The sequence below is a fragment of the Mastigoproctus giganteus genome, chromosome 14 (assembly GCF_048544385.1).
Source record: "Mastigoproctus giganteus isolate SK-2022 chromosome 14, ASM4854438v1, whole genome shotgun sequence".
Classification (NCBI taxonomy): Eukaryota; Metazoa; Arthropoda; class Arachnida; order Uropygi; family Thelyphonidae; genus Mastigoproctus; species Mastigoproctus giganteus.
The window spans coordinates 76,753,614-76,767,013 of NC_143588.1; the positions used below are offsets into that span (position 1 = coordinate 76,753,614).

The 13,400-nt window shown below is 40.4% G+C and overlaps 1 protein-coding gene across 1 annotated transcript in view; it reads right to left on the reverse strand.

Annotated features, from left to right (window-relative positions):
• Positions 1-3,355: 3,355 nt before the first annotated feature.
• LOC150075261 (uncharacterized) overlaps positions 3,356-13,400 on the reverse strand; it is a 59,825-nt gene continuing 49,780 nt past the window's right edge. Inside the window, exon 17 of the mRNA XM_090388418.1 lies at positions 3,356-3,637. Within this exon, the coding sequence (XP_090244544.1) occupies positions 3,356-3,637 (282 nt within the window). The remainder of the gene's footprint in view (positions 3,638-13,400) is intronic.

Below are 13,400 nucleotides of genomic sequence, written 5' to 3' on the forward strand. Positions count from 1 at the left end.
AGTAAATGCAGAGAGAGAGAATTAAAAAATAATAATAAACGTTACTTACTTATTTCCTAGTGAAATGTAGCATTTGCATAAAACAATGTAACTTTTAAGAAATGTGATCGTTGCTTTTCAATGAAATACTTGACTAAGAATTTTCCAACCTTTTCTTAGTGAATCTCGTAGCACTGGAAGGATATTTAAAGAATTGGAAACATTTTTTATCAAACTTACTTTGTAGGAGTAAGCATAAACTAAAATTTCACATAAACGTGATTTTTTCTTATCGTCATTAAATCCTTGGATATGTTTAGATCACGTGTAGAAAACTGATTAGGATACGCCCTTTCCACACCTGCTTTTTTGGGAGAATAAAGTTCAGTTGACTTGTAAATCACTCTTCGAAACCATTTTTACAAGCAAAATTTTATCGATCAAAGTGTGAGAGCTTCTCGGCGTTTCTCATATATTTTTCACGCCATATTCATTTCACAGGGTAAACTTAAAGAAACTTTTAAATATCGTTTCATTTTGTAACTAGATTCCAGTAGGTGGACTCTGACGATAGAGAGGAAGAGGGGAATTCTGGTCCCCCTTTCGTACCTCGAGGTGTACCATTTCAGAATTCAAAAAGGGTATTTCACCTTGGATGTATAGGAGGATATCCTTTAAATAGTTCGGTATAAGTCAGTGAATGAACCATCCATCCATGATTTTTAGATTACTCGATCGACCATTTTGGATTCTGCTGCCTATGCTGGATCCATCTTTGTGATGCTATCGATGTTGATGACTGGGACAGGTGTTTATGACTATGTTTTTCCATCAGTGAACTGATTTGAATCTCTTGCCTCTGTTTTAATTTTACTTTGTTACATGTACTACTTGACTGTCCTCGGCCAAGTTCGAATTCTTTCTCGACAGGAGGAATTTATGGTCTTTATTTTTTATACCATGTCCAAGTTAGTCAGTCTCGATCGATGTTTTAATATTTCTTTCTGAAAACTTGGGTTAAAATTCCTACCTGCTCATTGGGTTATTGTATAGCGAACACACCAATAGACAAAAGCTAAGATATAGTGGAATTTCCACACTTTTTGTATTTCGAAAAATAATGGTGTAGCTAGAGCAAGCGACTTGTGCAGTTTCAGAAGTATATCAAAATTCTCTACGAAATCGATCAAGGATTATAACAACTGAAGATGATTGCGATCTCCCCCAAACTACCAGACGGTGAAGAGATCGCACAACGTTACGTTCATTGATTTCAGATTCAGTCTTTTCGATTCTCAATAAATATCAAAGAGAAATTCGAAACAAAAATTTTTAATTAAATGTAGTTGTTGTGGACCCCAGGGTTTCCCCCATTAGTCACGTTTTATTCTTCTTGTGGTGAGGCTTGGACCAAATCCATGTGCGTGAATTTTTTTATGCGTAAATTTTGTGCTCTGTTCTGTTGTTATGTTGTGTGATTGACGCCTGACATCTTACCAAAAAATCCCATCCTAGTATCAGGATCAGCAAACAAAGAAAGCTCGTCAGGGACATTCCTGTCTTCTTTGAGGAAAGAGTCCAAAGATCATGATCATGGACCAAATTTCACCCCATTACACTCCATTAATAGGGCAAGATTCAGTATTAATAAGTACACTGAGTGATCACTGAATTATGACCACCCCTATGAAAACTGAATGCGACCCGTTGACCACGTGAGGTACGAGAGTGCGGAGTTAGTCGACCTAAGTAGCATAGATAAGGTGTCAGTGGTTCAGTACGTAGTAAAATGCCGAGCGTGATGGGTACAAGGAAGGATTTATTGACTTTGGTAAAAGACAGATTGTGGGTGCTCGACGAGCTGGCGCCTCGATTTCTCAAACGGCTGAACTGGTGGGGTGTACTAGAGCCGTCGTAGCTAAAGTGTACCAGGACTGGCGTCAGAATGGTCAAACAATGACCCGACGGCAAAACTGCAAAGGTCAGCGAAAGGTTGATGTTAGAGGTGAGCGCCGAGTCCGACGACTCGTACAGGCGAATAGGCGCAGCCCTGTTCAACAGTTAACTACCCAATACAACATGGGCCAACTCGGAACAATATCTACCATGACCATGCTTCTCACGCTCGCACGTAAGGGCCATACCAGCAGACGACCCCTACGGCATCCTCTCCTAACCAAGGTTCATCAACGAAAAAGACTCGCCTGGTGCAAAGAGCATGCAAGTTGGACGTAAGAAGACTGGAAGGAGGTGTGTCGGATGAGTCACGTTATTTACTCCACACCGTGGATGGTTGTGGATGGATTTGGTGTCAACGATATGAGGCTCTTGATCCATCATGCATGGTATCAAAAGTGCAAGCCGGTGGAGGTGGTTGTATGGTGTGGGGAATATTTCACTGGCAGGAACTTGAATCCCTGATGCATGTGGAACAACGTATCAGTGGTCTCCGCTATCGTCAACTGTTTGCTGACTGTGTACACCCCGCTACGTTACATTTTTTCCCGAATGGCGATGGTGTCTTCCAAGATGACAATGCGTCGAGCCTTCGGGCGCTTTTTGTGCAGGAATGGTTTGAGGAACACAGTTCTGACTTCCATCATATCGATTGGTCTCCGAACTTCCCCCGATATTAATCCCATAGAGTACTTGTGGGACACTATGGAAAGGTATATCAGGCGTCTGGATACACCAATCACATCCATACCTGCATTGGTGACCGGATTACACACAGCTTGGTTGGCCATACCTCCCGAATGCTTTCGAGATCTTGTTGAATCAATGCCACGTCGGATAGCTACTGTACTGAGGACAAAAGGAGGACCTACGAAGTATTAGGTAGGTGGTCATAATTCAGTGATCACTCACTGTGTATACACTATGTACAATCGAAAGCAAACTCACGTTGGCTTCAACAGTTTACCAAATAATGCAAGCCCAAAAGGAAAATCCACTGGAGTAGCTTTCCCAAGGATCAAATAGACGAATCTTCAGAGGCAGTGGAAATCCGAAAGTAGTTCTAATATATAATAAAACATTGTTAGCATCTAATAGAAGTAGTCACTGTGAGTGGTTGTAGTTAGAAGTAATTTTTCAGTACACCAACCCTGAGGTATAAAGAGTCACAAGAACAACAGTCTATCTTGGGTTAACTGATCCAAGTTCATCTCCATTTGAAGACACATGTAGCAAATATATAAGAGAATTAAATGCAACCTGAGATTGAACAAGTAAGGATTTATTTTCAGTAGTGAAGAGTCTTGCAATATGTTGAAGTTCTTGTCTGTAGTCCAAATAGTAGTGACAATCAAGTAAGGTATGATCCACATTCTCTTTAGCCCTACACAGACAAACTACAGTAAGATACAGTCCCAATTTAAATAGTTTTACTATTAACGCTGCCATGACCGGACAGCAGAGATGTGCCAGGCAATCCTGGAGAAAACCATAAAAATTCTTTCTTCTTTAACTCTCTAACTAAAGGTAAAAATTCTCTCGTTACACTACCAAGATCTGAGGTAATCCAGTCTCGTTGACATTTTTCAACGTAGATGGAACGCATTCTTTTCCTTTCAGAAGCCAAAGAAACACTCAAATCAAGCTGCACATCTTCCAAGGAAATAGGATGGGCTTTTTTTACAGATGATAATTCATGTATCTGTATTGGAGCTCATAATGTACTGGTAGTTTTCCCAAAAGAACATATAAGGCCACAGTAGATGTAGTCCTACATGCTGTAGACATCATCAGGTGGGCAGGAACCTGGGCCTGTAACAACTGTTTAATCACACCAGACTTAGTAGCTCTATAGCCCCAAGTACCGGCAACAGAGGTAATAATAGACAAAAAAGACACCATTGTAATATAGTCTGAGAGAGTGACCTCTAAAACCCCACTCCTTTCTGGTTACTAATCGCAATTTTGCTAGAATTTATTTACACTTTTATTTCATGTACCTTACATGAGGTAGAAAATTTAAGGTGTCACAAGATAGATGCCTAAATACTTAGTTGTAGAATTATATTCAATGGAGTGCCCTCGATACTTAATTAATGGAGGACTCCCCCTGTCTAGTTTACCCTTCAACAATATCTGAGATGTTTTAGAGATTGGAACCTGAAGTTTATGTACTTCAGACCAAGTGAAAAGTTCCTGCAATACGTGATTGGCTGTAAACTCTAAAGATGTACTTGAGTTCCCTGCACAAGAATAGTAAGGTCATCCGCGTATGCGATCATGATGATTGCCTCAAATCTTCTGCTAAGTCAAGAGTCAAATACAAGATTCTGACACAAAGGCCCCAATATTGATCCCTGTAGACATCCTTGTGAAACATTTCTGGAGACCTGTACAGATCAACCCTTGACGTTTATGGAACGATGTGAGAAATAACTTGACAAAAGATTGTATATTGGTCTTGATACCAAAGGGTGTCAAAGTCCCCTTTGAAGTCCACAAAGAGGCCAAGCAAATATTTAGTTGTAGTCTCTGCCTGTGATGCTAGAAGAGAAGCAATTGCATCTTCCGTACCCTTGCCATGGTAAATCCATATTGCACCGTAGACGATATCCTTTATTAGTGTATGCAATCAAAACACGTCCAGCAATGACCTTCTCAAGTGCCTTGACCAAAACGGGGATCAAGGCAATAGGCCTGTGAGAGAATGGATCAGACTTAAGACTTTTCTGGATTTTTAAGTAAGGTCTTCAAATTAGCAATCTTCCATGCCCTAGGAAAAACACCCAGCAAACGATAAGCGTTGAACAAAGCAAAGATAACAGCAGGAACAATCTTCCAGACCCGTTCAGCTTCCAAACCAGCATTACCCGGGCATTTTCTAGAGCGCATTTATCTTATAATGTAGTCAATCTCCTCCATTGCGAAAGAGGGTTCATCAGGAGAACCAGTATAGACAAAGATTTTCATTTTTATTTCTGCTTGCATGGGATGAACACAATCCTCAATATCCTGATGGATAATGACATGAAGGATCCTATTAATAGTGGGTGCCCAAGATAAAGTATCCTGATCATCTGCCGCTATCACCGAAGCAAACACCTCTCCAGTGGAATTTTATTGTTCAACAGCTTATAACTAAGTTCCCAGGGATCAGCATTTCCCTGAGTACTCAACAAGTTATCCCAAGAGGCTTTCTTCTGTTTAGAAACCTTCTGATGATTTCGAGTTATCTCCCTGGAGATAACTCGAAACCAACATTTGAATATCAGAGAAAGGAAAAGAGGGGGAGTGGTCTGAGGTCTGCAGAGACCTAATGTGCAATGATTCACGAATTTTCGCAATCGCTGAAGTACTGGGACGAAATTCTGTGTCTGTTTCTCAAAATACACCAAATTCGTAGTAGCCCTACTCCAGACTAGAACTGTAATCAAAACTTCACCTTCCTGCAAGTTCAAGTTCAGGCTGGTTTCTCTACTGTATCATCTTAATTGGGTAAGAAAAGACTGAATACAGATGCACTGTGATTTGAAACATATTTTATTTGGGTACCTTAAAACATTAAAAGTGAACATGAACTCTAAAGCCATATCAAAAATTAAAAAGAGACTCTCTTTAACTTGAATACAAATTGAAGAAAATCTTAAGCAGTTTCTAAGAGTTAAAAATAAAGTCTTCTGAAAGCCTTTGTAGACTGATTATATTCACCTCTCATTTTCAGTTTTTAAATTGCATTTAATCGTGTTATGAGGAATTTCCCTTTCTTCAAAATTTTAGGTATCTCTAGAGTTCCGTGTAGTTAAGTTTAGGATACCAAACAAGCAAAGATAAACGAAAATTTTCTAGAAGTGAAAAGGTTTCTAAAAGATTGAATCTGAGCAGTTACAAAACAAGTTCCTTGCAAAAGTCCAATCTATTTTAAAATTAAATCAATAAGAAATCATTTGCTCATTTTCAGGAATGCATGGCGTTGTGTTTTTAATGCTTCTTCTTCTGAAGTTTGTCTGTAATTCTTCAATGTTACCAACGTCTTGGATAATTCCATTCGAGTAAACGAGATCTAGTCTGCTGATTTACGTTAGGCAATTAACCTCAATCTCTCAAATGTTAAATATTGTGTTCTATTGGAACAACTCCTACAAAATGAGACCAGTTACTGAAAGCCTGCTGTGCTGTACTGTCTAACTGGAAAATTGTCTTCTAAATCCTGGATTCACTGGAGATATTCTTTTAATAACCTTTATACAGAAATAAGTCCTATGGAGTATGGAGGCGAAACAATAAAGAAACACTGGATAAAATCGGGAGGCAGCGAATTCTCAATGGCATTGTGGAACAAAGTCCCAAAATTGAAATCTCGATCGTTGGTCATGTCTTGAATATCGATTGTACAGTGCATGTTTTGAATATCGATTTTCAACTGGTCAGTATCGATATTCGAGTCATGCACTGATCAACAGAGCAGTGCACTTGACACAGAGAGAAAGAAACTTCTTGAGTAATGTGATTGATTATCTCAAAATGATAAAGCACCCGTCAGCCACACCCTGACAGATATGTTTAAACTACATTTGCCAAGTATCAAGGTGCAATAATCAAGGAGCTGGATGCTAGTATTGATGTTGAACAAACGAGAAAATTTCAACATTTATGTTTTGATAACAACTCCACATTTTAAACCGCAGATATCCTGTTATGGTTAGAAGCATATCAGTCGCATGTTCCTTACAGATACCTTAATTTCAATGTTAAAAATCTCTAATAAGAAGTAGAATGGATCATCAGGTAACTGAAATTATTCAAATTTCAAAATAATAATATCAATCACTTTTGTTGGATTAATTGCCACGCCCGGTACAGCTATAAGATTGAGGGCCGCATTATTTTAGAACAACAGAAGAAATGCAATTAGCAATAAACACATAAAAAGAAAAGGTTTTGCTGGTTAATATGGGCAACTTCTGTTGAGCCCTCTGACTGTTGGTGAATTGCTGTTTTTTGAACTGTTTATCTTTTTTGAGATTACCGTGGACTCGTCTAATGCGTTATAGAAATGCGACGATCAGTCTCAAGGACGTGATACTCATCGGTTGACAGTGTCCCTTCAGCGGTTTCTGTTGTGGCCTAGTTGTCCAGATCGTTGTGCTGTAGCTAAGTTCCGGATGACCATTGCACAGTATAGTTGGTTCGCCATGTGCTAGTTGAATTAATTGATTACGTACCATGTTTTTAGAGGGGAACAGTTAGAGGGGGCTTAGAGGGGAACAGGTATCCTGTGTGTTATCAGACACTCAGCCTAAAACACTGATGGATCCAATATCTCTCTATTACAGAAGATTTAGGAGAAGTCCGGTTGGTCTGCCTCCCTAAAATCCACTCATGCACACCTTCTCGATGGTAAGCCCTGTTACGTCACTTAGGTGGCAACGAACGTGTAGAGTGGTTCTCTTCAAGATGCCTGGTCAGCATGAAGAGGAAAAGACCAACCCCTCCAGCAATATGAAAGCACGACGAAACAAATGGCCCTCAGTCCCCAGCAGCTTTCACTCTCCCTCTTACGGCAGCGAGAGGATTAGAGTGGAAGCAGAGGGTGCTAAGAATCTCTGGGTACGACCAGGCTGCCATTCACGGAAACTGAACTTGGCCTGTTATAACGTACGATCACTCATCGGTGAAGACAGGATATTAGAGCTGGAAAAGGAATTAGAAAATGTGAATTGGAATATCATCGGTTTGGCTGAAACAAGAAGAAGAAATGAATCACTTATAAGTTTATCAAGTGGAAATCTGCTGTACACCAATGGAAACAGTGAAAGGAGTGAAGGTGGAATTGGGTTTCTGGTCCATAAAGATTTTAAAAACAACATTTTGGAATTCAAAAGTACATCACCAAGAGTGTCAAGACTAATACTCAAGATTTCTAAGAGATACAAGCTAAAGATTATAATGATTTATGCACCAACATCGAGCCATGATGATGAAGAGGTTGAAGAAATGTACACTGAAATTGAGAGTCTTCTAGATGAGCAGAAAACCCACTACACTATTATTATGGGAGACTTCAATGCTAAGGTTGGAAAAAGACAAAACAGCATAGAAAGGGGAACTATAGGAAATTTTGGAATTGGTGAAAGAAATGAAAGAGGTGAAAGACTTGTGGAATTTGCAGAATCTCAAGGACTGTCAGTAATGAACACTTTTTTCAAGAAAAGGGTGAACAGAAAGTGGACATGGAAGAGTCCAAATGGATTAACTACTAATGAAATCGACTTCATCCTCACTAACAGAAGATATATTGTGAATGATGTTACAGTTCTGAATAAGGTAAATGTTGGAAGTGATCACAGAATGGTAAGATGTACACTTGATATAGATGTAGGAAAGGAAAGGAAAAAACTGACTCGAGTAAATAATACAAAGGTCTTTGAAATAACAGAGGAGGAGAAAAAGCAGTATGTACTGGAACTTAAGAACAAGTTTGAGCTTCTGCAGACTGCTCAGGACCAAGATATCGACGAGGAATATTACAACTTACTGAAAGTGATAAAGCCCAAGAAACCTATAGGGAAAAAGAAATCCAAAGAAGAAAAAATTAGTCAAGAAACACTTGTCATGATGAACTGAAGACGACAAATGAAGAGCAAGAAAAACACTGAGAAGGAGAAAATTGAGCAAAGCCATTAGAAAGAAACTCAGAGGACGTAAGAAGAAAAGTAGAACAAGCATTAAGGGAAAACAAAGGATTTAAATCAGCAGCCATGAGCAGTAATACAGAAAGACAAATGATACTGAAACTGAAGAAAAGCGATGGCGTACTTATAAACAGCAGAGAAGGCATAATTCAAATAGCAGAAGACTACTATAGAGAATTATACAAGGAGCAGGGGAATGATGCCAGCAGTGGGGAAGATGGATTGCAAAGTAGCAACACATACGACATACCCAATATTCTTCCTGATGAGGTAGAACATGCATTGAAGAAAATGAAGAATCAGAAAGCCCCGGGGGAAGATGAAGTTACTGTAGAGTTGTTAAAATTGGGAGGAAGAGACATAACACAAAAACTGGCAAGGCTCTTCACAAAGTGCATTAGAAAAGGTGTGACGCCTAAGCAGTGGAATAATGCAATCATAGTTTTGCCGCATAAGAAAGGAGATAAATCAGAAATTGGAAATTATAGACCAATTAACTTGTTATCCCACATCTACAAGTTGTTCACAAGGGTCATTACTAACAGATTAGAAAGAATACTTGATGAGAATCAACCGAAAGAGCAAGCTGGCTTTAGGACAGGATTCTCAACTATGGATCACCTTCACGTAATATCACAGCTAATGGAGAAAGCAAACGAATATAAAACCATGAAAAGGCATTTGACTCCATACAGCATAAGGCAATGTTTCGGGCACTGGAAAGACAAGGCATAGATACCCCATATATTATGATTTTGAAGAAAATATATGAGAACGCTACCTCCTTTATTAGACTAGACAAAGACAGTAGGAAATTTAAAATTGAGAAAGGAGTTCGACAAGGAGACACAATATCTCCGAAACTGTTTACTGCTGCCCTTGAGGTAGCTTTCAGAAGATTAGACTGGTCGCAGAAAGGAGTCAATGTGAATGGAGAGTACCTAAACCATTTACGATTTGCAGATGACATTGTGGTCATAAGCCATGATCCCAAAGAATTAGAGGAAAATCTTAATCAGTTATGCAGAGTTAGTAAGGATTTTGGACTAAAGATGAATATGGCTAAAACAAAAGTAATGATGAACAAGTATGCCACGGAAAGGGAAATAATGATTGAAGGCGCAGTAATTGAAAAGGTGGAGTCATATACTTATCTGGGACAAGTTATTAGCTGTAATAATGATAAATGGCTGGAAGTCAAGAGAAGAATAGATTTTGGATGGATAGCATTCAGGAAATATAGTCACATACTGAAGAGCAATATCCCAGTTTGTCTGAAACGTAAAATAATGAATCAATGTATACTCCCCACCATGACTTATGGAAGTGAAACTTGGGCACTCACCAAAAGAATGGAAGAGAAGCTGAGAACTACACAGAGAAGAATGGAACGAATCATATTGGGAATCAGACTGTTAGATAAGAAGAGAAACACATGGATTAGGCAGCAAACTCAAGTAAAGGACATTCTTATCAAAACTAAAGAACTAAAATGGTCTTGGGCAGGACACATAGCTCGAAGACATGATGACAGATGGACTAAGAAAATAACAGAATGGTACCCAAGAGGAGCTAGAAGAAAACCTGGAAGACAAAGGCGGAGATGGATAGATGAAATTCATGAGTTTGTGGGTAGTAAATGGATGTCCAGTGCTGAAAACAGAAGGAACTGGAAAGTTGCTGGAGAGGCCTTCATCCTGCAGTGGATTGAAAATGGCTGATGATGATGATGATGTACCATGTTTTTATGTACATAAGATATTGTTAATATTTGTATATTGTACCATGTCTATTATATGTATAGTGAATTTGCCAGATTTTTTTGGCTAAGGACCGCTTTACTCAATAAATAAAAATGAAATGTGTGGCCTCTGTATTAGGTGCACCTACCTTATAGCGAGTAGCCCTTCCCTCCAGACATCACAATAGCTTGGATTTGTCGTGGCACGAACTTAATGAGGTGTTCAAAGTATGCAACAAGGATTTTGGTCCATGTCGACTCAATTTCTTCCCACAGTTGCTACAAATTGAGTGGTTGTGGAGCTCTTCTTCAAAGGGCTAATCCTACAGGTGCTCCATTGGATTGAAATCTGTGGAATGGGGAGGCTCGTGCAATAGGTTTAATTCACTCTCATATTCCTGGAACCAAAACGGTACAATTCTAGTCTTGACATAGCGCATTATCTTTGGAAGAACACATTCTCAGATGGATAAACTGCAGTCGTGAATGGATTCACCCAAAGGGAAACAATTTACAGATAATCTGGGGCATCTAAATATTACTCAGTGGCATTAAGGGGCCAAATATGTTCCACAAAAATAGCCGACATCATTACACTGTCCCTACGAGCCTGCACTATTGACAATTGGGCCATGGACTCGTGCTGTTTTCGCCATCCCATCAGAGGGTGCGATTTTCTACTCCAATACTCCATCCTTGACAGGATAGGGCGAGCTGTATTCTGAAGTGCCTCTTTCGTTGCCAGTGTGGTACTTAATTGGTATTTAACTGTTAGCTTCTATTGGCCACTCCCATCAACGAGCTCTTTTTGAGCAGTGTGGCCTTTAACTGAATATTCTTTGTTGGTGAAGCAATCTCGATACACAAAGAGACACAGCTGTACATGAAAACTCCTGCAGGATTGCAGTTTTCAACCCCTCGTGGGTAGCATACAGTTGGTATAGTCACCGTCCTCTCCATACCGGTTAGAAAAAACCCGAGTTCGAATCCCATCAATGGCGCGAGGATTTTTTGTGGATTTTTTCATAAAGTGGCTGAGTTAGTCAGTTTCAGGCGAGGGTAACATGGTTTTTCCTCCCAGAAACTCGAATTTTTCGTCCAGCAAACAGCAAGTCGACCACAGAACACATGCAATTTACTAGCATATTATTTATAGATATATTATATACGGCGCAATATGGACTAAGTTGCTGATCGCCTAAAACTCGACAACAACAGTAATTCGAAAGAGTTATACCTGGACGTCTAGCACCATCTACCATGCTAAGTTGAAAATTACTCAAAGCTTTCGTTTTGCTTATTCTTGCGATGTATTGCACATACACTGAGTGATCACTGAATTATAACCATCCCTGGCGCATTATGCGCCATTAAACACCCATAACACAAACACACACACACACATGACCATCCCTATGAAAACTGAATGCGACCCGTTGACCACGTGAGGTATGAGAGTGCGAAGTTAGTCGACTTACGTAGCATAGATAAGGTGTCAGTGGTTCAGTATGTAGTAAAATTCCGAGCATGATGGGTAAAAAGAAGGATTTATCGGACTTTGGTAAAGGACAGATTGTGAGTGCTCGACGAGCTGGTGCCTCGATTTCCCAAACGGCTGAACTGGTGGGGCGTTCGAGAACTGCTGTAGTTAAAGTGCACATGGACTGGCGTCAAAACAAATTGGCCAAACAATGACCCCACGAAAAAACTCCAAAGGTCAACGAAAGGTTGATGTTAGAAGCGAACGCCGGGTCCGATGGCTCGTACAGGCGAACAGGCACAGCACCATTGAAGAGTTGACAACCCAATACAACATGGGCCAATGCTGAACAATATCTGCCATGACCATGCCCCGCACGCTCGCACGTATGGGCTATATCAGCAGACGACACCTACGGCATCCTCTCCTAAGCAAGGTTCATCGGCGTAAAAGACTCGCCTGGTGCAAAGAGCATGCAAGTTGGACATTAGAAGACTGGAAAGTGTGCTGGTCGGATGAGTCACGTTATTTACTCCACACCGTGGATGGTATTGTTCGGATTTGGCGTCAACAACATGAGGCTCTTCATCCATCATCCGTGGTATCAAAAGTGCAGGCCGGTGAAGGCAGTTGTATGGTGTGGGGCATGTTCCACTGGCAGCCCTGGTGCATGTGGAACAAAGTATCAGTTGTCTCCGCTATCGTCAACTGCTTGCTGACTGTGTACACCCCGCTGTTACACTTTTTCCCGAATGGTGATGGTGTCTTCCAAGATGACAATGTGCTGAGCCATCGGGTACTTATTGAGGGCTGGGTAAAAGAGATGGAATAGTTTGAGGACCACAGTTCTGTCTTCCAGCATATCGATTGGCCTCGGAACTTGCCCCGATATCAATCCCATAGAGCACTTTAGGGACACTATAGAAAGGCATATCAGGCGTCTAGATACACCAATCACCTCCATACTTGCATTGCTGACCGGATTACACACAGCTTGGTTGGCCATACCTCCCGAACGCTTCCGCCATCTTGTTGAATCAATGCCAGGTCGGATAGCTTCTGTACTGAGGGTAAAAGGAGAACCCACGAAGTATTAGTAGGTAGTCATAATTCAGTGATCATTCACTGAATTATGACTCATCACTGTGGCTGCTGACTGCAGAGCCCGCCTCGAGTCCCTGGCAAACCAAGCCATCCATACTCTCCAAGAATGGGCCTCAGACACCAATCTCCATCTATCCCCAACTAAAACCAATTCTCCCCTTCTCAAAGGCAAGCTGGATATCAGAAGACCCCCGCTGGTTAGAGTCAATGGAACAACCATCAAGTTTTCAACAGAATTAAAATACCTGGGAGTTATCCTCGACACAACATTCTCATTCCAACCTCATCTGAAATTCCTCAGGAAAAAGGTACAAAATTATGCAGCCCTGGTTGCCAGGGTCTCACGTCATTACTGGGGACTCAACCAGAAGACCTTATCTTTATTCTTCAAAACTGCTTTCACACCGATAATAAGATATGCTTCTGGAATCTGGTACACCAAAGCTAC